This window comes from Lutra lutra, chromosome 18, assembly GCF_902655055.1.
Source record: "Lutra lutra chromosome 18, mLutLut1.2, whole genome shotgun sequence".
Lineage (NCBI taxonomy): Eukaryota > Metazoa > Chordata > Mammalia > Carnivora > Mustelidae > Lutra > Lutra lutra.
In genome coordinates this window covers 31,404,459-31,428,258 of record NC_062295.1, presented here as the reverse complement: position 1 = coordinate 31,428,258, position 23,800 = coordinate 31,404,459, and the positions used below count along the sequence as shown (strand labels likewise).

At 53.4% G+C, this 23,800-nt stretch overlaps 2 protein-coding genes and 1 long non-coding RNA gene across 3 annotated transcripts in view; 1 reads left to right on the top strand and 2 right to left on the bottom strand.

Moving 5' to 3' along the window:
• Positions 1 to 214: 214 nt before the first annotated feature.
• MDH2 (malate dehydrogenase 2) lies at positions 215 to 15,985 on the bottom strand. Its single transcript, XM_047714294.1, has 9 exons — positions 15,802 to 15,985; positions 9,702 to 9,870; positions 8,383 to 8,466; positions 7,798 to 7,907; positions 6,537 to 6,662; positions 3,708 to 3,785; positions 2,369 to 2,468; positions 1,880 to 2,031; positions 215 to 518 (listed from the first exon to the last, which is right to left on the bottom strand). The coding sequence occupies exons 1-9, from the start codon at positions 15,865 to 15,867 to the stop codon at positions 387 to 389; spliced, it is 1,017 nt and encodes a 338-aa protein (XP_047570250.1). The 5' UTR covers positions 15,868 to 15,985; the 3' UTR covers positions 215 to 386.
• STYXL1 (serine/threonine/tyrosine interacting like 1) overlaps positions 15,229 to 23,800 on the top strand; it is a 63,136-nt gene continuing 54,564 nt past the window's right edge. Inside the window, exon 1 of the mRNA XM_047714295.1 lies at positions 15,229 to 15,522. Coding sequence (XP_047570251.1) covers positions 15,503 to 15,522 — 20 coding nt within the window. The 5' untranslated portion in view covers positions 15,229 to 15,502. The remainder of the gene's footprint in view (positions 15,523 to 23,800) is intronic.
• Positions 17,136 to 23,079, bottom strand: LOC125090973 (uncharacterized). Its single transcript, XR_007124534.1, has 3 exons — positions 22,623 to 23,079; positions 17,533 to 17,634; positions 17,136 to 17,417 (listed from the first exon to the last, which is right to left on the bottom strand). It is a non-coding gene; the product is annotated as an uncharacterized LOC125090973 (long non-coding RNA).

Genomic DNA, 23,800 nt, shown 5'->3' with positions numbered 1-23,800 from the left:
TTCCTGGGCTCGTCAGCTGAGGGAGGCAGTGGTGCAGAGCAGGGTCGGGAGGGACAGCTACTGATCAACTTTTCACACTTTCTCAAAGCTGCTGCTGAAACCAGCACGCGTCAGCCTGATGTTTAAGTCCTCTCTCATTCTGGTTCACGGAGACACCAGACAGCCCCTCGGGAGCAGCCTGAACGGGGAAGAAAGCACGCTTGCCGAGACCTTGAAAAAGAAAACCAAAGCCTGCTTTTACTGATGCGCCCAGAGACGGACCCGCGGTTTGGAAGGGACGGCGACACTCGTGGTTAACAGAACGCAAACACGGGGGCAGGAAATGGCTTTACAGAGACATGATGCTTTTATAAGTTAGGGAGACGGACCGCTCGCTGGCTACCCGCTCATTTCATGTTCTTCACGAACTCCTCGCCCTTCTTGATGGACGCCTTCAGCTCGGGGATGGCTTCCGCTATCATCTTCTCTTCAAAAGGGGAGATCTTGCCGATGCCCAGATTCTTCTCAATGCCCTTTTTCTGGAGGAGATGGGAGGGATAAAATCGGACAGTTTAAAAATTAAGAAAGATCGATCGCTGCGATGCTATAAATTTTACAACAGGTTTCCACGAACGAGGCTGTTGAGGAAGACCTGATGTGTAACTTCACGACCCTGCCTGGTCCACCTACCAGGGAGGAGCCCAGCCACCCAGCATGAGCCGCGTGCGGAGCCCGGGGTTCGGGCAAGCTGCCCCCGATCCGGACCCCGGCACTCAGTCCATGTGCACCTCGGCCAAGGTGGTTTCCTTATCTAGAAAGTGGGCGACTATTCCACCCCAGAGGAGGCCGTGAGAATGCCTGTGGGCGGCTTGGCCCACAGAGCACTCAATCCCCAGCAGCACCGAATGTCATTCTCCCTGACACGGAGTGGACTTTCGGGTTCTCGGCTGCCACCAAGTTGGTAATATCCACCCAAGTCCAATGTAATCACGCAGGGAGATGGGAGACGTCAGGAAAACAGGTGTCTGTCACCGTGTCACCCCCATGGCTACGCGGGTGTGTCTGCGCCAGCAGCCGAGGCTTCCCAGTCGCCTCCCCAGAGAGCCTGCCCTGACCCCAGGGTCTGCACAGCCTGCCACCACCCCACAGTTCTGGCTTAGTCTGCTTAGTGCCTGTCTCTTCACCCCACGGGGTCCCTGAGGCCTGGGGCCAAGTCTCAGGGATCTTTGGACATCAGGGCGTCTGTGGGAAGGGCTTCTGGGTGGCTCGGAACATCGCCAGACTGTTTCATTCTGGGCAGGAGATGAAGGCAACCACCCCTCTGCCCGATGTCGGCAGCTGCGTCGGAAACGGAAAGCTGGCTAGACGGCGTGTGTGCGAGAGCCCCGGTGGGGTCTGCTCCCGAACACTCCGGCAGTCACCAGACGGGACAGCTGCCTCCGAAGAGCCTGGCCAAGCAACGGGACCAGAAGGGCTCCGTCCTAGACGCCAGCACTTTGAGGGGACAACCTAGACCATGCTCCAGAAGAAAACCCATGGAGGTAGGGCAGGGAAGCAGGAAACGCTCAGCTCAGCATCCTCTCTAAGTCTGGTGGAGGGAGGCCTTTCCTTCGGGACAGTCACGGCTGCCTTGAGGTAGAGCAAGTGTCTCATCAAGAAACACAGAGACCCAGCCGAGGGCCGGCTCACCAACCCGCGGGGAAGGCGCCACAGGCCAGTGGTTTCCCACCCCCCAGTCTGAGCTTTCTTCCTGCTCTTAATTCTGGGACGTGCATGCACCCTCAAAACCCCCAGGACGGCCCAGGCACTGGGACGCCGTCCCCGCGCCAGGGAAAACGGAACTCTGAGCGAGCGGGCCAGCGCTCCCGCTGTCACGAGACGCAGGCTCCAGGATACGCACCCCCAGCAGTAACGGTGTGGAGAAGTAGCCGCAGTCTGCCTCCTGGGACTTCACGAAGGAACACTCGACGACGCCTTCCTTTCCATTCATCGCATCCACCAGGGAGAAGACAAACCGCGCTCCGGCATACGCCATGGACAGGGTGGCCGAGCCTAGGAGGACCAGGTGGGTCAAAGCAGCATCGTGGCCACGAGATCCGGACCAGCCGGCCCCGCAGCTAAACACAGCAGCCGCAAACCCTCCGCGTCGGCTGCGCAGGATCTGGGTCGGCATCTCGTGACTTGACAAACTCAGGGATGGCACGACCCTCAGTGCCGAGCCACTCTACAAGCCGGGCTGCCCCCCGCCAGCAGCCTGGCTTAGCCAGAGAACATACAGGAAGCCGAGAAAAGCATTCGCTGCCTGCCCGGGCCTTTCCAGTCCAGCTGGGAACTGCAGCGGGGCCTTGGGCATCAGCACCCCGCCCGGGCGCTGCCCCCGGGAACCCACCTGCTCCAGCTTTGGCCTTCACCACCTCTGTGCCGGCCTCCTGGATTCGCCCCGTGACGGCTGTCAGCTGGTCCTGGGGAAGGTCCACCTTGGGAGTGCACTGCGGGCCAAAGCCACAGGGACCACATGAGCAGGTGCTGCCACCAGTCCCAGACCCCATGCTCGCACGCCCCCCCGACTCGTGGAAGACACCCACCCCTCGCCCCGCACTGCCACGACACAGAAACCGAGACCAACTCTGCTTTAAAGAAAAAGTCAACTTTGCTGTAACGTGGCCCTTACCCCCGCCGCACCTTTTTTTGAAAGTAGGCTCCACACTCAACGCGGGGCTTGAACCCACGACCTGAGATTGAGTCGCGTGTTCCACCAACAGAGTCAGCCAGGCACCACCCACCACCCATCCCTACTCATTTTAAAAGACCTTTTAATATTTTGGACTAATTTAAGAAAGAAGTTATAAAAATAGCACAAAGATTTCCCACACTCGGCTTACCCTAACGTTAGCATCTTACGTTAGCCACAGCGCAATTATGAAGACCAGGAAGTTATCACCCATACATTACGTACAGACCTTACACAAATGTCACCCACTTGCTCACAGCTGTCCCTTTCCTGTCCCCAGTTCCCATCCAGGGGCCCACCTCAGTCGGTCCCCTAGCAGTCCTCTCTTCCCAGACACTTGTCAAGAGGGCTGGCTGCTTGTTTTGTAGAACCTCCACGATGTTAGATTTTATAGGTTTTTTTCATGCTTTTCTCACAAAGTTATATGCACTTTTGGCAGGAACAGCGTAAATATTTTGCGTCCTTCTCAGTGCATTTTACTCAGGGATAGAAACTGACTTAATTTATCTTATCCTTGGTGGTGTTCACCTTGCCTCCACTCAATTTATTATTTTTTTTTAAGTAATCTCTACACCCAGCGTGGGGCTCAAACTCACAGAGCTGAGATCAAGGGTGCCAAGTTCTACCGATGGAGTGAGCTGGGCGCCCCTCTAATCATTTTTAAATAAAGCAGCTGTGCCTGCTCTGACCCAACTGCGAATTGGGGGATTTCCTGGACCAGTTTTTGTTGTGTGCTGGGAGCTACTGTGAGCACCTTCTGACCACACTCACTCCCACAGGCACGGACCCCCCGAAGTGCTGGACCCTGACCACAGCCCCGCAGGCCACTCAAGAATCCGCCTGCCCCACCCCCAACCCTGGACAATGGCTGGGGCTGTATCCGTAGCAGGAATCTTCTCAAAGTATGACAGATGCTTAGTTCTTTGTCCCTCTGTCTTCAGTACCTTGAGGCAGAACCTCCAGAAGGTATGGCTTCCTGGCAAGGTGACATACTTACCTGCGAGATCAGGGGGATGATGGTCTTCCCGGCATGGCCGCCAATGACCGGAACATTGACTCGAGCAGGATCCAAACCCTGGCCATCAAAGTATGAAGCTCTGTTATTTTTTTTTTTGAAGATTTTATTTATTTATTTGACAGAGATCACAAGTAGGCAGAGAGGCAGGCAGAGAGAGAGAGAGAGAGGAGAAAGCAGGCTCCCCACCGAGCAGGGAGCCTGATACGGGGCTCGATCCTAGGACCCTGGGATCATGACCTGAGCCAAAGGTGGAAGCTTTAACCCACTGAGCCACCCAGGCGCCCCTGAAGCTCTGTTAATTTTTAAAGCTCTTTGAGAATAAACTATGTTATATTCTCCTAAAGCACCAACACTGGAAAAATCCACAGAAGCCAGAACAAAGAAACCACAGAAGCCCGAGTCCAGCTGTGGTCTGATTGCCTACCATGGCCTGCCACCTGTGGAACATCAGCGGGAGCAACATGGAGAGGAGTACGGGTCACCCGGTGAGGTCCCTATGGGGGTCTTCCTTTACAGGGAGCAGAATACTGCCTCCTTGCAGGGTCCCCACACTGGTCCCCGTCAGTCTGGTATCTTCTGAGAATCAGAGGATAGTCGTTTCCCCAGAGCTAAGGTCATTCGTCACGCACCAGCCCAGATTCACGTCCCCACCCTCAGTCACAGAGAACTAGTCCAATTCCCTCCCCCTGACTGGAGAGCAAAATTCAGAACAATTCCAGAAAACCCCGGGGGGTGAGAAGTCTGTCACCTCAAACAGTGATCAGGACAGAATAAAACGGAGCTGTAAGGGGCCAGAACACCATGGTTCTTTGTCAGGGTTTAACAGGAGAGGCTGATTCATTTGTTAAACAGGAGGCACAACGCCCCTAAAAAATCTGTGGACCAGGTATTTCTTCCACTGGTCCAAAAAAAAAAAAAAAAGAAAAATTCTGGTGGGAGTTATGGGAGGAAGTGAGCAGTCCCCCAATGACGTCTCCTTCCCCAAACGCCACAGCTGCTAAAGAGAGCAGCCCCAAGTTAGGAACCCGCCTTGTCCAAGAAGGGAGACCCAGCATCGAGAAGGGGCAGACCCCTCAGGACCAAGTCCACGGAGCGGGACGCTCACACAGCAGCGCCTCCGTGCCAAGGCAGCGTGCTGGTCACCAGCGACACAGGTGTGGACAGACAGAGCCCCTACTTCTGAGACCCTCACGTCGATTATGAGGCAGAACCAAGTGGCACCTCTGTGTGCTGCGCTGAGACGGCCACACGGGGTGGCCCGGGCAGCAAGGGGAGCACTTCACCAGCCTGGGAGAAGCTTCCCGGGACAGACGTCATGTCATCTGGAAAGGAGAGGCAGGACTTTGCCAAAGGAACGCTGTTCCGGGCAAAAGAAGCAGAAAGAGCAAAGGCCTGGTGCGTCAAGAAAACGAATCCCATCAGCGGAAAAGCGGAGAAGGTGGCCAAGGGGGCGGAATATGGCCGAGAGGACCAAAGGAGGCTCCAGACACTGGAGCTTTAAGGGCCAACTTTCATTCCCAATACAATTCAGGATTTTTCCAGAATGCCCGAGAGCCTGAGGGAGAGGACACGTCCCTGAACTGAAGCTTGACAAGCACTTGGTTCTCTCCAGGGCCCAAGATCCCCTTTTATCCACCGCAGACAGAACTTCCCAGTCTGTGACAGCCCCGTCCCACAGAGCTGTCTGTGAGAACGCAGGAGCCTATGTCGCCACCGAGCATCTGAAATGTGGCTGGCGCAACAGAGGACAGGGATTTCGCATTTTCTGTAATTCTAAGTCATCTAAACAGCCATGTACAGCTAGCTTATGGCAGCAGGAACAGAGGCCGGGGGAGATGGCGTGCTTTGGGCACCAAGAGCTGGAAGCACCCAGAGAGCCCAGACAATGAATACTGGGGCTCCCAGGAAGCAGGGCCGGGAGCCCCAGGAGGCCCAAGCCCCATCCTCCCGGCCTGTCCTCGTTCAGACTCAGCGGAGTGCACGCTCCTCGGGAAAGCCTGTCCTGACTCAACCACCCTCCACACCCGCGCCCAAGTGCTGATCCAATTCTGCTGGCTCGAGTCCCAAGGGACCCCTGTCCCTCGGAGAGGGGCTGCAGCATGAACAAGAGCAGGGCACCCCACTCCAGGGCGGACCTGTCTGGCGTACCGGGCAGTAAGATCAAGGTCAATGGTCTTATGGGTGCAGGACAACTGCTCCTACTGGCCCCCTCCTCTGCAAAGGCAGAAAAAGATGGCCCGAAGCTCCAGAGGGGACACTGCTTCAGGCCAAAGGAAGCGGTGCTGCTGGATCCACCATCGAGCTGTGAGGGGCACCAAGGACGCCAGGGCCGGCGCTGGTGCCCACGGCCCCCACCCCCCAGCACAGGCCCAGTGAGCCAGAGGCAACTGCAGTCAGAACGACAGGCCGGGAACGACGATCCTGACATCTCAGGAGTTCAGGAATGACCCCCAATACTTCATATTTGCCGATTTTATCATTTCTCTACCAATTAGCAGGCGAATCCTGTTCCAGTTTTCAGAGGCAATGAACTTTGAGAGTACAGCCCAGCTGAGCCAGTAAGAAATCCAGGTAAAAGCCTGGACCCTCCCACGCACCAGGGGGACAGAGAGGGAGTGGCGTCAACACTCTGGCTGGCTGTGGCTGAACCGTGCAGGGGGCTAGGTGGATCCCCCAAGAAAACCTGAGAGCTCCTCTCCCCCACGGGAGGCCTCCAAGAGCACTGGAGACCCCCCCGTCTCCTATGTCCACCGCTCAGCCTCGGATGGCCGAGAGGGGAGCCTGAGGGACACCTGACGTGGCCCTTACCTTCAGTTCCGCAATGAACGTGTTGGCTCTGACAATGTCCAGGGTCGTCACCCCAAAGATTTTATTGGGATTGTATGCCCCATGTTTCTTGAAAACTTCGGTTGCGATTGGGATGGTGGAGTTCACCTGGCAAATCCAAGAGAGAGGCGTGACTTGCCCTGCATCCTGAGAGACGAGCCACACACGGCAACATCTCTTCCCCAGACCGCCGGCAAGTCCTAAGGGGCCAAACGGTCCCCATAACTTTTTCTATGGGCAAGCTGCCCTCGCAGCCGAACAGGTCAGTGTGCTGACTTCCTACTCTCCCCTCCTCAAACAACCCTTCGAGGGCCCGCAGTTCGGAAGTGCACGTGACCTTCAGGCTGTCAACCTAACAGGTGAGGCTGGCCCCATGCGACACTGCCCATGCCCACTGGGGCCGACACCTGGACACAGCACCACACTGCACGGGGCCAAGACCTCAGCCAGCCCGGGGGACAAGTCCCAGCTCAGCCACCTTTAGCCACCTCCTGTTAAGCCCAGGAGAGTGGTTTCCTCACAGCAGAGACGACCACCTCCTTGAGGCTGTGAAGGTTCTGGAACTTAATATACAGCAAGTGCTGACACGGCGCCCAGTGCCCAGAGAGGGCATCATGAAGATGGACACAACCACGGGATTTCCATCAGGTGCCAGGCGAGCGTCCCAGCCAAAGTGGCAGCTGCCCCGAGGGTGAGATACTTGGGGATTGGCTCCCCGGAGGCCCTGGGAACAAGGGGCAGCCTGGCGGGCACGTCCTCAGTCAACATCACTGTCACTGCGCTTCCTCCCCGGCAGGGAGGCACCGAGGAATAAATGCAACCCATGGGACTGCTGGGGGGCTGCCGCGGTCTTCTTGGGGAGGGCACGGCACGTGCACTTTTGGGCTTGAAGGAGAAGCTCCCACAAAAGCCGTGAGCAGGGCCCGGGGTGGCCGAGCAAGCCTGATGGGGGACCAGGAGCTGCAAACCCCGAGCAGAGCAGGGTAAGGGAAGTGAATGGGCCACCACGTTCAAGCCTCAACAACGGACGTTGCGCGTGGGGAACAGACACAGAGAGGGGAAGTGTTGCGTCCAAAGGCACACGGTGGTGGGAAAACCAGGCTGGAATTCGCACTTGGTTCATCCGCTGTGTCTGCTGCGGCCCCTTCACTGTATTTTGGTCCCCGTAAGGACCTCCGCCTCCTCCTCCTGCTCACTGCGGGGGTCAGGAACGGCATTAGCGGCCTCTGCCAGCGGCACTCACCGGATTTGAAATGATGCAGATCATGGCCTCGGGGCAATGCTGGGCGCAGGCCGCGGTCAGGGTGGCCACGATGGAGGCATTGGTGTTGAACAGGTCATCCCGGGTCATGCCTGAGAGTGATCCAAATCAAGATGTTCACAAAGCACGGGATGATCTGCCCGGGGCCTGCCCAGCGCCGTGTGGCAGTTGTTAGAGGGAAGCCAAGTATGAGTGGGACAGGGTCCCTCTTCCAAGCCAATCTATCTTGTAGGAAAAGCAGCCTAGAGTGACAAGTGCTCACACAGAGGCTTGTGGGGGCTGGAGCGTAGGGAGGGGGCTCAGGGAGGGAGGGACCTGAGGAGGCTCCAAAAGGGCCAGTAAGAGCTCCCGAGCAGCGGGTGGGGGAAGGGCACTCCGGGAAGACAGCGTGCCTGAGAGCACCAGACCGGGCAGGGCACAGACACGGCAGACATGGGCCAGGCCAAGAAAGGGATTTCTCTGGAATTCTTCTCTGCCACAGAGACACGGACACAGTCCGGTGTAAGGGAAAACCATGTCCCCACCTGACTGGCAGGGGGATGCGAGGCAAGGCTTCCGAACACACACCTGGTTTTCTGGGGACTCCGGCTGGGATAACCACCACATCGCAGCCTTTCAGGCAATCTGGTAGCTGCTCAGGTCCGAGGTAGCCTAGACACCGCCCCAGGAGAGAGAAAGTTCACAATCTCTGATCTGGAGAGGCAAGGACGTCTGTGGGGAGGGAGCCGGGGGAGGACGGCCACCGCTCGGTCCGGTGTCAACCCCAGGCTTCCAGAAGGGCCTCAAAGCCCACCTGCAAAGTGCTTCCTGACCACTGCTGCTCGCGGGTCTGACGGTCCCGGCCGCCCTTCATGCCACTTTCCTCCAGCCTCCCACTGCCTGGGTCCCACCCCTGTGGGAAGGATCAACCCTCTCGGCACCCCCTCCCCCCACCAAACCAAGTTCAGCTGCTTGTCTCTACTGGGCCCGCTGGTACCTGTAAGGCCTTCCTGGCTCCCAAGGCCGAGAGCGGCTTACTCCTTCTCCCCCCACCACCGCCCAGTCCTAAAAGCTCCATCTCGGTGGGGTCAGATCGTAAGACATCAAAGCCCCATGAGAAAATCATGGTGCTGCTGAAGTAATACATCTAGTACCGATATCTCTCTCGTTTATCCCTATCATCTGAGGGGGAAAAGGTCCATTTTCAAAGGTTGCAAGGGAAATTTGCTCCAATGACCAAAATTTGTTTTGACCTAGGGTTTTCTCTTATCGCGGGAGCTTTCAGAAGCTCCAAAAGAAAACGAGCAAACAAATTCAGAGACTACGGAAGGCACATAAAGGTCCCAGCTGACAGCCGACAGCTGACCTCCCGAGTTGTGCCCGCCGGCGGAAGACGCGTGTGGATACTGTCACGCGGGGCAATCCCATACACCGGCAGCAGAGACGGGAATTACTACCACCTCTCTGGCCCGCAATCTGGGACTTTACAGGAAGAGCAGATTTCCCAAAGAAGGCTGCGTTTCTGAGAAGCTGGGAGAGGAGCCCGGGGTGACGGGAGGGTTGGCCCACGGCACATGAAGGCAACGTGCAGCCCACGGGGACAGCATCCTACGGCCCCCCAACTCCGAAAGTTCCCGAAAGTTCCCCTTCCCCATCCCATTACTTTTCACATGAGAAAAAAACTAAAAACGGGAAGATTAGACCACCTCTGTTTTTCTGAAAGACCCTATTTACATCTTTACAGGCTCAAGTCCAGAAAGACATAGTCATTCGTGAATTCAACTCCACGATGAACGTGGAAACCGCGTCTCTGATCTACTTCCACTGAAGAACCATGTCCTATCGCTTAGACTCTGGTCTACTGGGGAGAAGGGGAACAAAGTCTCCAGGCTCAGCGTGTCTGGTACCTTTCACAGTCGCTCTGGTCTCGATGTGGCTCAGATCTGCGGCCACTCCGGGCGTGTGAGCGATATCGTAGAGGGTCAGGCGGCTCACTAAGGGACTGTTCTTGAGGAGAAGCGCCAGGGGCTGCCCGATTCCTCCAGAAGCCCCCAGCACAGCCACTTTAGCATTTTTCTAAAAAGAGACACAGAGAAAGAACTCAATACAGAATCAGTATTAGAAGTAGTCACATGAGAGCCTATAAAATACACCGCACTAGGTCTCTTTTATTGCCCTGGTGCCTGGTCCGAAGGTTTCCTTCTGAAGCGGAGAGGCTTGTCTCCGGGAAACAGGGAACTACGTCCACAGACGTTGCGACAGTCAGGGTCCTACCGCAAACACCCCCTGAAAGATGAACAAGCTTTACTCAGGCAACCTTCCCTTCAACCTGCAGTTTTAAAAACTAGAAACAACCATACCGGGCACCTACTGACAGGCTGGTCACATGGGGAAGCAGGAACGGGAAGAGCCCTGCTGGCTCTGGCGGGGGACAGGGAGCTGATGGGGGGTGCACGGAGCATCAGGAGGGATGCACGTTTCGGAAGGCTCCCTCCCCCGCAGTTCAGTCGGATCTGCAGCCTCGGTACCCATGCCCCACACTCTGGGTCTATCAGGATCACCCACCGGGCTGACAAAGCCCACAGAGAGCCAGGCTCCTTGAAGCAGGACAGGGCTCAGGCCTGTGTCTCCAGCCAGATTTCCGGGTGACTCTGGCACTGGCTGGAGTCTGAGTATCACTATGGCCCCACAAGCAGCAGGTGGCTCTGGGCATGTCAGCTGCAAGAGGGGTTAAAAAGTAATAGCCGAGGGATGCCTGGGTGGCTCAGATGGTTAAGCGGCTGCCTTCGGCTCAGGTCATGATCCCAGCGTCCTGGGATCAAGTCCCACATCGGGCTCCTTGCTCGGTGGGGAGCCTGCTTCTCCCTCTGCCTCTGCTGCCTCTCTGCCTGCCTGTGCTTGCTCTCTCTTTCTCTCTCTCTAGCAAGCAAATAAATAAATAAAATCTTTAAAAAAAAAAGTGATAGCTGAGAGACTTGACTGCCTTGCTAGCATCTAGAAGGCTGGAGCTAGCAGGGTTTCTGTCAGTTTATTGGTCCCCTTAGTGGAGCTAAAAGTCTAAAGACAACAGCCACTCCAGAGCTAAGCACATCTAATGATTAGATTAATCCCCTTCTTTTTCTTATACCAAGGAGTGGGACTGAGGAGTCACGTGGCAACTCCACGTTTAATCTCTGAGAAAATGCCAGACTGTCTTCCAAAAGGGGCTGCTTATTCATGTTTAAGGCTCACCTCCAATTCAACAGGCACGGACTTCCTACCTGCCACACGCCAGACTGACTTGCCAGCACCAACAAGACCTGCGAACTGGAAGGCGTGCACACCAAAAAACAGCATCTACCGTGACAAGTGCCACGGAGGTAGACACTAGGAGAGAGAGTGTGAGAGGGGGCTTTGAAGGAGCAGCAGTTTACCAGACGGATGCCAGGGGGAGGAGCTGTGGAGTATGGCCCAGCGAAGGGAAGCGGTCCCCTATGGCTCGGGTGTTGCTGGATGCACGTGGAGGAAGGAAGAAGGTAGGGCTGAAGCTGAGAGCCTAGCAGACTCTATCTGGTTCTTCTGGGCAACAGGGAATGGTGAAAAACCTTAAAAGCTGGGAAAAACGTGTCCAGAACTGCATTTTATTATTTATTTTTAAAAGATTTTATTTTTATTTATTTGACAGCGCGTGTGAGAGAGAGCACAGGTAGGGGGAGCAGCAGAGGGAGAAGCAGGCTCCCCCTTGAGCAGGGAGCCCCCTGTGGGGCTGGATCCCAGGATCCTGGGATCATGACCTGAGCTGAAGGCAGTCACTTAACTGACTGAGCCACCCAGGCACCCCAGTGTTTTAAAAAGGTATGAGGCAGAATGGAAGACAGCCTGGAATATCCAATGGAGGCAGGGAGACTACTGCAATAGTCCAAGCATGACTCAAGGGTGGGATCCAGGCAAGCAAGGATGGGCAGGCTACAAAGGATTCAGTCACCCCCTTCCACTTCCATCCAGATGGTGAGTGGAGGGAGGAACCTGGGATGACAACTTGCCTGCCTGAGTGGACAACATTGCCTTTAAGCAAGATAGGGAACTGAGGAGGGGTAAGGGGTCTGGGAGAAAGGATAACGAGTCTCATTTTGCGTGCTGGGTTTGAGCACCTTGAAACATCCAGGCACACATGTGCCAGTAGGCTAAAGGCTTGGTCTGGAGGAGCTATGCATCTGCACGGAGATTACTTGCAGCCCCAGAAAGCACAAAGGGGAACACAGTGACAGGAGCACTAGGGACAGAGCCCTGTGAACACCAGCATTTAGGGAGGAAGAGGAGTCTGTGAAGGATGGTGACCAAATGGGGCTTACCACCACCCCCACCCCATCCATTTCCAACAACTAAGTCAATGACTGCCTCCTGGTAACCTTTCCCATGAGGGGCAGAATTTATTATACAGTAGAACTTCACCTGAAACTCACGCCACCTAGCAACATTATCTACTGGGAATACCAGAAGCAAAACGGTAGCCAAGGGCTATTTGGCTACCATTTGTCAGTCTGTCCTGTAGCTGGAACTGAGCTAGGTCTTTCCTTATCTGACACTCAGAACACCATTAAGCAGTATTGACTGACTCATTTTACAGATCAGGAACTGAGGCACAGAAGTTGTAATACACCTGGGCCCCAAAAGATAGCAAATGATGATGTGGGATACAAGCCAAACACAGGCAACTTGACCCTTCAATTTGGGCTTAAAAAAAAACCCCATCTAGTCTAAGCCATGCCCTACAGCTCATTCTCATTATACAAAAGGTACCCTTTCCCATTAGGGCTCACTCAAGGCCCAAACAAAACAGTCCTCAGTGAGCTTATTTGTACCCTAACCTTATGAACGAGAAGGGAGCTATCTGGGCCAGCAGATAGCTGCCAAGGAAGGAGACAGACTAACAACGGGGACAAGAACCCAAAGTCCCACATGTGTCCTCTTGAGCAGCCATCTGCTTTGGGTCCGTAGACTCTCACCATAGACTGTATTCTATAGCAACGGCCCCTAGTAATAACGGACTTTGGTTATCAAACCCTGAAACCAAAACCCAAACAAAACCCAAGCTGTGGCATCTGCTTAAGAAAGGTAAACTCTAAAAGCAAATAAAACCAAAAATCTTGACTTCAGTTTTGATTTTTTTTTTTTAATTGGTGCTATAAAGGGGGACCCTTGACTTCCCAGAAAACTTAACTAGCCAGATCAACCCAGAACTGAGGTCTGGCAATCTCTACTTCTAGATCGTCAGTCATCACTCACATCTTGTCTCTATTCCTAGGGACCTCCAATTCCAACTCTCACATTCCCAGCTCTGTTAGGCACTCCAGTAGTCCCATAAACCTAACTGTCTAAATAAATGTATGCTTTCTACCTCTCCCACCCTGTTCCCAAATAGGACCGGTGTTCTCCCAAATTCAAACCCTTAGAACCATTTCCTGCCTCTTCCCTTATCAGAGACACCCAGTTAGGACATGGAAAACCTGACATCTCAAACATCTTCCCAAGCTCCCCCTTACCTTCTGTTCCCATTCTATTATCTACGACTCTACCTCAAAACCATCTTTCTGAAAATTAACTTTTTTTTTTTTTTGAAAATTAACTTTTAATCATTTCATTTCCTTACTGAAAAATCTCCTTGAAGTCCCTTATGGCCAGATTACTCAGCCTGACTTCTAAGGTTCCACTGTGGAGCCCAACATCGGAGAGAGAGAGAGAAGAGAAAAAAAGGAAGGAAAGAAAGAAAGGAAGAGGGATGGAGGGAGGGAAGAAAGAAAGAAAGAAAAAGAAAGAGGGAGCAAAGAAGGGAAAGGGAAAGAAAGAAAAAAAGAAAGAGAAGGAAAGGAAAGGAATGGAAGAAAAGGAAAGAAAGAACGGAGAGAGACTGACTTGATGACCTCACTAGGGTCTTTAAGTAAATCAGTCCCTTACAATACCTAAGATGACCTCCTCACTCATTCTGTTGCTTTATGTTGAGGTGACGTCATTATTTGTATATTACAAAGTTTCATCTATTTCGTTAATATGGATAAAAACACAGCCCTTCAGGGGTGGAATCTTCACAGTGTAGACAGAATCTGTGGTACTGCGAAGATTAACTTATGATCTCTTTGCAGAAGACCAATCTCCAAACCTGCAGATCTTCTCTGCATTGAGGAGTTGGTTGTCAACAGCACACACTCAGCAACTTCTGCAAAGGGGTAACACTTCCCTCATTTCTAAGTTTGCTTTACAATGTAAGTCTATTATGGTTTGCTTTTAAAGTTCTATTTCTTGTGTTATAACATACATTAGTATACACCCATAGAAATAAATATATCGAGGCCATGCTCTTGATACATTTTTACTCCTTTTTTTTTTTTTTAAATTTAATTTATTTATTTGACAGAAAGAGATCACAAGCAGGCAGAGAGCCCAATGTGGGACTCATCCCAGGACCCTGGGATCATGACCTGAGCTGAAGACAGAGGCTTTAATCCACTGAGCCACCTAGGTGACCCTACATTTTTACTCTTAAGGATACCAGATTCAGGAGCACCTAGGTGGCTTGGTCAGTTAAGCCTCTTGATTCCCACTTGGGTCGTGATCTCAGGGCTGTGGGATTGAGCCCCAGACTCTGCACTAGGTATGGGCTCTGCATAAGATTCTTTCTCCCTCTACCTCTCCCCGTCCCCGACTCTCTTTTTAAAAAAAAAAAAAAAGGATACAGGATCCAAAGTCTCTAGATCAACGTACTTATTTTGCTCAATCTCATCATTCTGACTTACTCCAGTTCCTTCTCAGTATCACCACCTGTATGTCCCATATGCATTTTAAACTTAACATCTCAAACTGAGCTCCTAATATCCTCCCCCTACCCAAACCCACTCTCCTCCAACATCCCAGCAAGTTCAAAGCTCGATGTCTTCGTGTCCTTCATTTTGGTCCCCGTCATCCAACCGTCCCTCAGCAAATCCCACAATCTTACCCGAGATCAGTTCCCTTCCTTCCCCCACTCCTCAGCATTAGCCTTCGGCACCTCCACCTGTCCTAAGTTGGGTCCTCTCTCAAGTGCCGCTCCTTACTCATCTTGGTCTCTCCTGCAGCGCCCAGCAGGAGCAGGGCGAGCGTGGATACTCGGTGCTCTTGTGTACTTCTTTTTCAAATGAATCTTATAAACAGGAAACTGATCTGAAGAACAGAACCTAAAACAGAAATCTGGACTCTCCTTTACTAATCAACTCCCTCCTGGGTGCGATACTTAAAGAGGCAATGTGGGTTCGCAAACTTTAGTTCTATTAGAATCACCGGGGCACCTGGGGGACATGTAAAAGGGGGCAGGTCCTACCCTCCTTCCATGCACCGGGGGCCGTTCCTCATCAGCTTTCAGGTGATTCTAACACACACCGGAGTTAGAAAACCACCATCCTTACGGTGCCTAAAAATAGCTTAGGCTCGAGCACTCCCAGAAGCCCTGCACAGTCACCACACCTGGGGGCAGGCCCAGTCCGCCCACCGCAAGCAGGATCCTACAAAAGGGTCCTGAAGAGGAGGCAGCGTCTTCACGTTCTTAGAGGGACAGCTTGGTTATCCAAACCCCACGGACAGGGGCCAGGACAGCGGACTTTTAATTCTCCAGCCAAATGACTGTAACCTTGGACCAGTTCCCCACCCTCGGTATCTCAGTCCGCCTGCACTATGGAGTTAACAGTTACACGCTATTTGCATGGATGCTACAAGAACAAGGTTAGTCGTCTCAAGTACTACAGAAAGTTGCAAACAAACGTGAATTATTTTCGGCGCTACAGCCAAAGCCTGAAGTTGTGCAAACCCAGTGCAGGCTCTCTGGGGGGTCCGGGGGGCGTCCGCCCTCCCTCTCCCGGGCTTTCTCTGGCACTTCCCTCCCGGTATCCGGGCCGGCCCACGGCGCCACAGGCGCGGGTCGGTACCCGACGACCCTGCGGTCTAGGCTGGCCCGGGGATCCACGTGGCCTCCGTCCGCAGGCAGCCCCTCGTCGGGCCTACCTGGGCCGAGGTGCTGAAGCTGCGGCGGAGAGCGGCGCCGGCAGGGCGGGCGAGGGCGGAGAACATGGCTGGAGCGGGCGGGGAGCGGAAAAGCAGGCGAAGGAGCTACCGGCTGGCAAGTGACACCAACGACCTCCACACTGCACCGGGCCTCCCGGCTCCGCTCCGCCGGGTCTCGCGAGAGTGGCCCGGCTTCCGGCCCCGCCCACCTCCCAGATCTCGCGGTATCCGGACCCTCGGGGGCTGTGCGGGGAGGAACGTGCAGGAACGCTTCCTGCGCACCAGGAGCGCGGTCCGGGCGGGGTCGTAGCGCGTCTCGCGTTCCGTGCGGCCGCTGGGGGAGACGCGGTCGCGAGTGGGAGGGAGAGTCCGCACCAGACAGTGGAAGAGGACGGGATTTAGGCTGGAAGAGCCTTAGAGGAGCCGTTTCCAGGTGGGGCTCCAGACAGAGGCACTGACAAGGAGACAGGTCAAGGTCGCGCTGCAGGCCCGGCGGAGTGGGTGCGGTCCGGGCCCTGGACCTCAGCCCAAACCAACCCTCCTGCTCCTGGCTCCGGAAAGCTCTGGAAAGGAGCGTGCGGAGAGGAGGTTGAGTTTGGGGGGGTGGGGTGGGAGGATGGGGTCCCCTGTGATCAGTCATTTCGGTGCAAAGCGCCCCCCCATCCTCCCACCCCACACAGCCCAGCAGCCAGGGCCCTCGCCCCTCAAGGGGCACAGGACCTTCACAGACCCCGCCATTGAGAATGGCGGACACAGCCCTGAGGGCCAGGCCCTGCTCCACGAGTTTGCGGGAGAGCAGCAACCTGGTATCGAGGTGGTAACTTGCATGGTCCCCCGGGCCCTGCTCCTCAGGTCTGCGCAGCCACATTGTTGCAGCTTTAGGTGCGAAGGAACTGGGGCTGAGCCCCGGTTAAGCGGATTTGTTGAGTTTATCCGGGTGGAACATAAAGCTGCGGTTCTGGCTCGCAAGGAATGTATCGTTTACATTTACAAGTTGAATTAGAAGCTTCGTTCCCCCATCTCGGCAATTTTCTGGAAATAATGAATTCCTCAAGGAGTTCAGGCAGGTGGGGCAGATGAGTGTGCAGCAGGCTGGTGGTTTCACAAGATCTGCCCCATTTTCTGCCTTTTAAGGAGCTGAGTCTATGCGGGGGAGACCTGTGTTGCAGGCAGCATGATAGGGGCAACACTAGGAAAGTTAAGAGCTGTGGTGGGAACGAAAGGAGATGAATTTTTTTTTTTTTAGATTTTATTTATTTATTTGACACACAGAGGTCACAAGTAGGCAGAGAAGCAGGCAGAGAGAGGGGGGAAGCGGGTTTAACCCTGGTGAGCAGAGAGCCAGATGCGCAGGGCTCGATCCAAGGACCCTGAGATCATGACCAGAGCTGAAGGCAGAGGCCCAACCCACTGAGCCATCCAGGAGCCCCAGGAGGTGCATCTAATCCACATTTGGGGTGGGGGCCATGTGAGCAGCACCTCAGGATGAAACATGGAGGCAGAGACATTCAGGAAGGAGTTACTCCGGGGGACCATTCAGCTGGAGGAGGAAGAGATCCTCACCTGGGCATGGGAGTTCAAGTGTTTAGATGAGAAAGAAGAGCCCAAAGTCAAACCTGGGGATGGAAAAACCCAAGTCTATGGATGGTGAACAGATCCTCTCTGGGAGTTGGGGACATGCAGAGGAGCAGCGTCCTTTATCTTAACACTGTTCTCTGGTTCATCACTTACCCTGCATCTTAACCACTGGAACTGAGAGTTCTTGTGGTCCGCTATGTCTGTCCTCTCTGCGTCTTTATTGTCCAGCCACAGCACCGGGCCCATAGTGGGTCTCTGTTTTGGGAGAGTTGGATAGTTTTAGATAAGGCTGGCCAAAGCAGGGCGTGCAGGACCTCCAAAGGTTCACTGAGAAGTTTGTATTTTATTCCTGGGGCAGCAAGTGTTTATCAAAGGTCTTTATGAGGCCACCGGGTCTATGAGGAAGATCGGATTGACCTTGGTATTCCAAGGCTTCCAGTGGAAAGATATGGAGGGCAGGGAGATTGTTCCGGGGGCTGTCTTAGGAGATAAAGACCTGAGTTATGATGGTGGCCATAGAAATGGAGGGAGTAGGGCAAATGAGCAAGCAGTCTCCAGGAGAGAATTGATTCGTCTGTGCCTATCTGGGTTTAAGCAATGAACGTAAGGGATGAAGAACATCAGGCTGAGAGAAGTTATCTACGTGTAGAAATGGGATTTGGGGATGTGGGGAAGGAGAGCTGGCTGGAGGAAAAGGTAAAGAGTTCCGTTTACATGGTTTGAATTGGAAGTGATGGTGAGTTGTCCACATAGAACTACCAGTGGGCAGATGGGGAGTTACTCCAACATGAAATGTGGGACTGAATGCCGGAGAGAGGGTAGGGATGAAGGCATCTTTGTAAAGGGGAGAGGGGAGGCCATGAGATAGAGGAGAATCCTAGATTCTCAGGCTCACTCCCAGCACCGGGGGTTCAAGTCCTTCCCCATCCCTGCCAAGTGCTCTACTGAGGCCACCCCAAACAACTTGACTGTTAGGAAAACCAGCCTCACATTCCGTTTCCAGCTGCTTCCCTTTCCATCCCAAGATGGTTCATAACCGTATTAACAGCTACTGTATTAAGCACTGACTCTCTGCTTTGCATGTGTACTTAACACTGAACATGTTTAGGAAGCCCCTTGCAGGCCTAAAACAGCTTTGTCATCTTCCCACACATTCTTGCTTTATTTCTTTGCTTGTTCTTGGGTCACACCGAAGCATGAGAACAGACTCGTAATTGCCTCAATGTCCAGTTTACATTAGTTGTCAAATCTAAACTTGATTCAGTGTCAAAACTTCTCTTCCCCTCTCAAGCTTGCTTTAGGCTCCTACTCTTGGAGGGGAAGGTGCTGGGCTTCTCCATTTCCCCATCTTGCTTCCTCACAGCCTCTCCTCTCCTGTTAGACTGTGGCTTCGGAGCCTTAGAGGTTGTAGGAGTAGAGATGGGGGGAGGCAAGTTCCCCCTGTCATGTGGAATTAGTATTCTGAGCCGGACAGGAGTTTATAGCTGATCCCCTCCATGTGGTGCTTTTGGGGTGTGGTACCTTTGACCTAGGTGGTGATGCCCCAGTCTCGCTGCTTTCCATTGTTCCTTCAGCCCCTGGTTTCTGGAACTCTGTACTACCTGCAGTTGACCGATTGTTCCCCCAGGTGGCAAGTCTTGGGCAAAGTCTCTTTACAATGGCTTCTGGTTGACTGCCTCTCTTGCCTGTATCTGATCTACGGGAAACACTTATGTCTCCTTTGCCTCAACAATCTTGGGGGTGTGTGGTGCAGGGCATTTCAAATGCATCTGCCTCTCCAGGTAGCCAGCCTCAGACTTTTCCAGCACCAGCCTCTCTGCCTACACTAGCTCCAGGGGGCACAGGCCAAGCTATTCAGAGGGTTTTCTGGTTTCATGAATTGTTTCAAGAAAGCTAAGGCTTGTGAGTGCTGGAATTCATAAGGATGCTAATGGAGGGAGAAAGCTTTGAGATTGCCGAAAGGAGAGAAGGTTTAGGTGGGAGAGGATGAGGTCAGAGGATTCCAGGAGGAAGCATGAAGTCCCCCTCACCCCTACCACCCCCAGGGACAGCTCGCCGAGGAGGGCGGTTCACACTCAGGGGCCTTACCCTTCCCGAGCAAGAACCAGGAAATGAGAGAAGTTGCTCCATGGGGACCCAAGGAGGGCTGAGGAGGTTTGGATAATAGTTAGAGCAATTGGGAAAATTCTGGGCAGATGAGCAGCGAGACAGACATTTGCTGGTAGCTGTGGAGGCCGAGCTGAATTCTGCAGTGTGTACTTTCTGTGTGTCCAAGTCCACATGGTTCCCACAGCCCAGACCCCACACCAAGGTCATCCGTGCGCAGGTAGGGCTACACACACAGGCTCCTATCCACACACACCTGCATACTCGTAGCCGTGAACACAGAGGCACCTGGATCTACCTGGGATTCCTTTTTATGGCCACATAGTTTACATACAATACAGTATACGGATCTTAAGTGTTCAGTTGGATGGTTTTGACAATCTACGCCGTTAACCACCGCCCCCCAAAACAATCTAGGACATTTTCATTGTTCGAGAAAGTTCCTTCATGCTCCTTTCCAGCAGTCCCCAGGACTGCTACTTCCTGATTCCTATCCCCATAGTTTCATTTTTGTCTGTTCTGATATATTTTTGTACACACATGCGAGTACACCAACCCCCTCCTTGCCCTACTCTGCACATATGCAAGCCACACACCCCACATCTGCTGACCGCTTTGTGCCTTACAGTAAGCTTGGACCACGGTTACAGACTATCCTGTTCTTGCTGCGATGCCGGTATATGCTTTTTTTTTTTTAAGATTTTATTTATTTATTTGACAGAGAGAGATCACAAGTAGGCAGAGAGGCAGGCAGAGAGAGAGGGGGAAGCAGGCTCCCTGCTGAGCAGAGAGCCCAATGCAGGGCTCGATCCCAGGACCCTGGGATCATGACCTGAGCCGAAGGCAGAGGCTTAACCCACTGAGCCACCCAGGTCCCCCAGATGCCAGTATATGCTAACCTACCTTATCTTCAACCCTAAAATCGAAACTCAAGTGATGTGGTTTTTTTCTTTTGTTATTTTTATTGACATACAATGTATTATTTGCCCCAGGGGTACAGGTGTGTGAATCATCAGTCTTACGCATTTCACAGCCCTCACCATAGCACACCCTCCCCAGTGTCCATTGCCCAGCCACCCTATCCCTGGCCCCCCACCACCCAGTTTGTTTCCTGAGATTGAGTCTCTTATGGTTTGTCTCCCTCCTGATTCCATCTCGTTTCATTTTTTCCTTCCCTACCCCCCCCCGACCGCCCACCCTGCCTCTCAAATTCTTCATATCAGATCATATGATAATTGTCTTTCTCTGATTGACTTATTTCACTCAGCGTACTACCCTCTAGTTCTATCCCCGTCGTTGCAAATGGCAAGATTTCATTTCTTTTGATGGCTGCATAGTATTCCATTGTGTGTGTGTGTGTGTGTGTGTGTGTGTGTGTGTGTGTGTGTATACCACATCTTCTTTATCCATTCATCTGTTGATGGACATCTAGGTTCTTTCCATAGTTTGGCTATTGTGGACATTGTTGCTATAAACATTTGGGTGGGGGCACCTGGGTGGCTCAGTGGGTTAAAGCCTCTGCCTTCGGCTCAGGTCATGGTCCCAGTGTCCTGGGATCGAGCCCCGCATCGGGCTCTGTGCTCTGCGGGGAGCCTGCTTCCCCCTCTCTCTCTGTCTGCCTCTCTGCCTACTTGTGATCTCTGTCTGTCAAATAAATAATAAAAATAAAAAAACAAAAACAACAAAAAAAAAACATTTGGGTGCACGTGCCCCTTCAGATCACTATGTTTGCATCTTTAGGATAAATACCCAGTAGTGCGATTGCTGGGTCATAGGGTAGCTCTATTTTCAACTTTCTGAGGAACCTCCATGCTGTTTTCCAGAGTGGCTGCACCAGCTTGCATTCCCACCAACAGTGTAGGAGGGCTCCCCTTTCTCCACATCCTCGCCAACATCTCTCGTTTCCTGACTGGTTAATTTTAGCCATTATCTCACTGTGGTTTTGATTTGTATTTCCCTGATGCCAAGTGAGGTGGAGCACTTTTTCTTGGGTCTGTTGGCTGTCTAGATGTCTTCTCTGCAGAAGAGTAATAAGAGTGATATTTTAAAGTGGTATTTTAAACCTCTTCTTTCAGATCCTTGGAGCTAGTGAAAAGTCAGAAAGGTGGTAATCATTCCACCTTGCACAGGAGTTTTATTTTTCTCTAGGTGCTCTAGGATATTTTAAAATGGAACCGTATTTGGGTAAATAGCTTTAAATAGCCACGTTGTGGCTTGTGCCTGCCGGAAGCCCAAGGATTTGACTTCCGAGATACATTCCAGCGGAACAAGTGGGAAGTGGTGGCCTAGCAGGGGCAGAGGCAGCAGGAAGCACCAGTGAGGAGCTCCCAAGAGCGGAGAGTTGCTGAGGGCGGCAGATCGGGGTCAGGACCAGAGCCTTTGGTCTCCCAGATGGGTCAGAGGTCAGGGAACTTGGAGCAAAGCCAAGTCCAGAGGCTGGTCAGGGCTGAGGATCTGTGTCAGGGGAGTGGAGGGTGTGGCCTGAGTCTGATCAAGGCACAGAGGAGAAGCAAGTACTGAGGGCAGAGTTGGAGGAGGTGAGACCAGATGTCATGGTCCCAGCCTTTGGGAGACCACGTTACAGCTGACCGGCCCCTGTGCCTGCCAGGTGAACTGCATGGACACACTCTCCCAGGACTGCAGGGGTCCTTCTCAGGTGTGTAGTGCGCCTAGGTTTGGGGACATGGAAGCAAAGGCAAGAGAGAAAACAAGGGACAGGGATGGGGGAGCGCCTGGGTCTGGGCCTCTGGCCCAAACCTGTTGCTTCTGAAATCCAGAGATACTAGCAATCCCAAACAATGGGTCAGGTGCTCCTCTGCACCAAGAGACTGATAGCGAGACCACTTCTGACCTCCACAGCTCGGGGGTGCTCTAGCCTGCAGCTATTGTCCTCTAGCTTTGCCAAGGTTCAGGCCACAAGGAAGGTGTCGGCTGGATCCCAGGATCCCAGATCCCTGGGGGAGCCTGCCCTTCAGGCAGCAGCCGGAGCTCCCTCCACTTACAAATGTGGCCAGCTCCTGCTCTGCTCCTTGGCCTAAGAGTCTCCGAATGGTGCTCGCTCTCTGTGGGATTTGTAGCTATCGGAGGCTGCTGGGCGAAGTTGGGAGGAGAGAGCTAGGGTAGAAGTAAAGGATTACCTGTTTCTTAAGCTCCCGCCCGTGCCGGACAGTTGGTGTCGGTTATCTCGACATAACCTCCCGACAGCCTTTCCAGTAGACTCCCGTGTCAACCGTCTCCCTTTTCAGGCGAGTGTGTTGAAGTCTGTCACTGTTTTAAGCTTTGGCCGTCTTGGCCCAGCCTCTGCTTCATACAGAGAGCCAGGGCATAGTGGGGTTATCTCTGGATCCTGAACCCTGTCTGTGCAGTCCCCTGGTCCCTGCTCAGCCTGAGCCCAGAGCCCAAAGAAAAGCTTATGGCCTGGCTTCTCCAGGAGCATTGTGCCTCTCCTCTCCACCGGAAGCAAATGGCCATCAGCTGTGTCCGCCCAGAGACTGCCTGCGGCTGAGCAGCAGATCAGACTCTCTGTCCTGGAAGTCCTTTGAGAGGCCTGATGGGAGGCCTGGCCTCTGACAGCTGTGCCATCAGTCAGAATGGAAGGCCTCATGTGTTGGTCAAGGCCAGGGAGAGAAGAAGGGCTGGGTCTGGCCAGTTTCCAGCTTCATTTCCGGCCGTGATGACCCTTAAGGAAACATCCCTTCCCTGGTTGGCTTGTGTTCCCCAAATATAGACATGTGTTCTCACTGGAGTTGCTTTCAGCAGCCCGGCTGCGTCCAGACAGCTCTGGGCTGACAGCCACACACAAACCTCCTGGTTTGGAGATAGGCCAGGTCCCTGCAGGGGAGGGTGAAGAACTTTGCTACCAGTGGATGTCCAGTATGCAAGGACCAGGCTGCTGCTGGCCCCTGGCTCTCCCGATAGAGTTCGCGGCTTTGCTTGCCATCCAAAAAGCTGTGTGGATTTCCCAGACTGGTCAGTTCATAGGAAGGTCAGTCTCCCTGACCCCATGATGCCAGATCTTCAAAGTGCTCCCTCTGGCCACTCTTCCTATCTGCCTTCCCCATTCACCTGCGAGGAGCATCGCACTGAGCCCCTCCTGAAAGTCTCCGAGTGCCATCTGTGCTCAAAGAATCCTCAGGGAGATATCCTCAACTTGCCATTTTGATGCTACTGTTTTGAACAGGTCACTAGGAAAATCGCTACGTATGGAACAGTGGCAGAAACCACACCAGATCAATGCTGCTAGCATGAAAATCTGAGGAGTCAAATCTTTTTTTTTTCCCCCTCTTTTCTTTTTTAAGATTATTTGGCAGAGAGA

Coding starts and splice junctions, on each gene's coding strand:
- MDH2 (XM_047714294.1), bottom strand. CDS start 15,867: ATGTTCTCCGCCCTCGCCCGCCCTGCCGGCGCCGCTCTCCGCCGCAGC. Junction 7,908..8,382: donor CGGAGTCCCCAGAAAACCAG/GTGTGTGTTCGG, acceptor GATCACTCTCAG/GCATGACCCGGGATGACCTG. Junction 6,663..7,797: donor TCTGCATCATTTCAAATCCG/GTGAGTGCCGCT, acceptor TGGATTTGCCAG/GTGAACTCCACCATCCCAAT.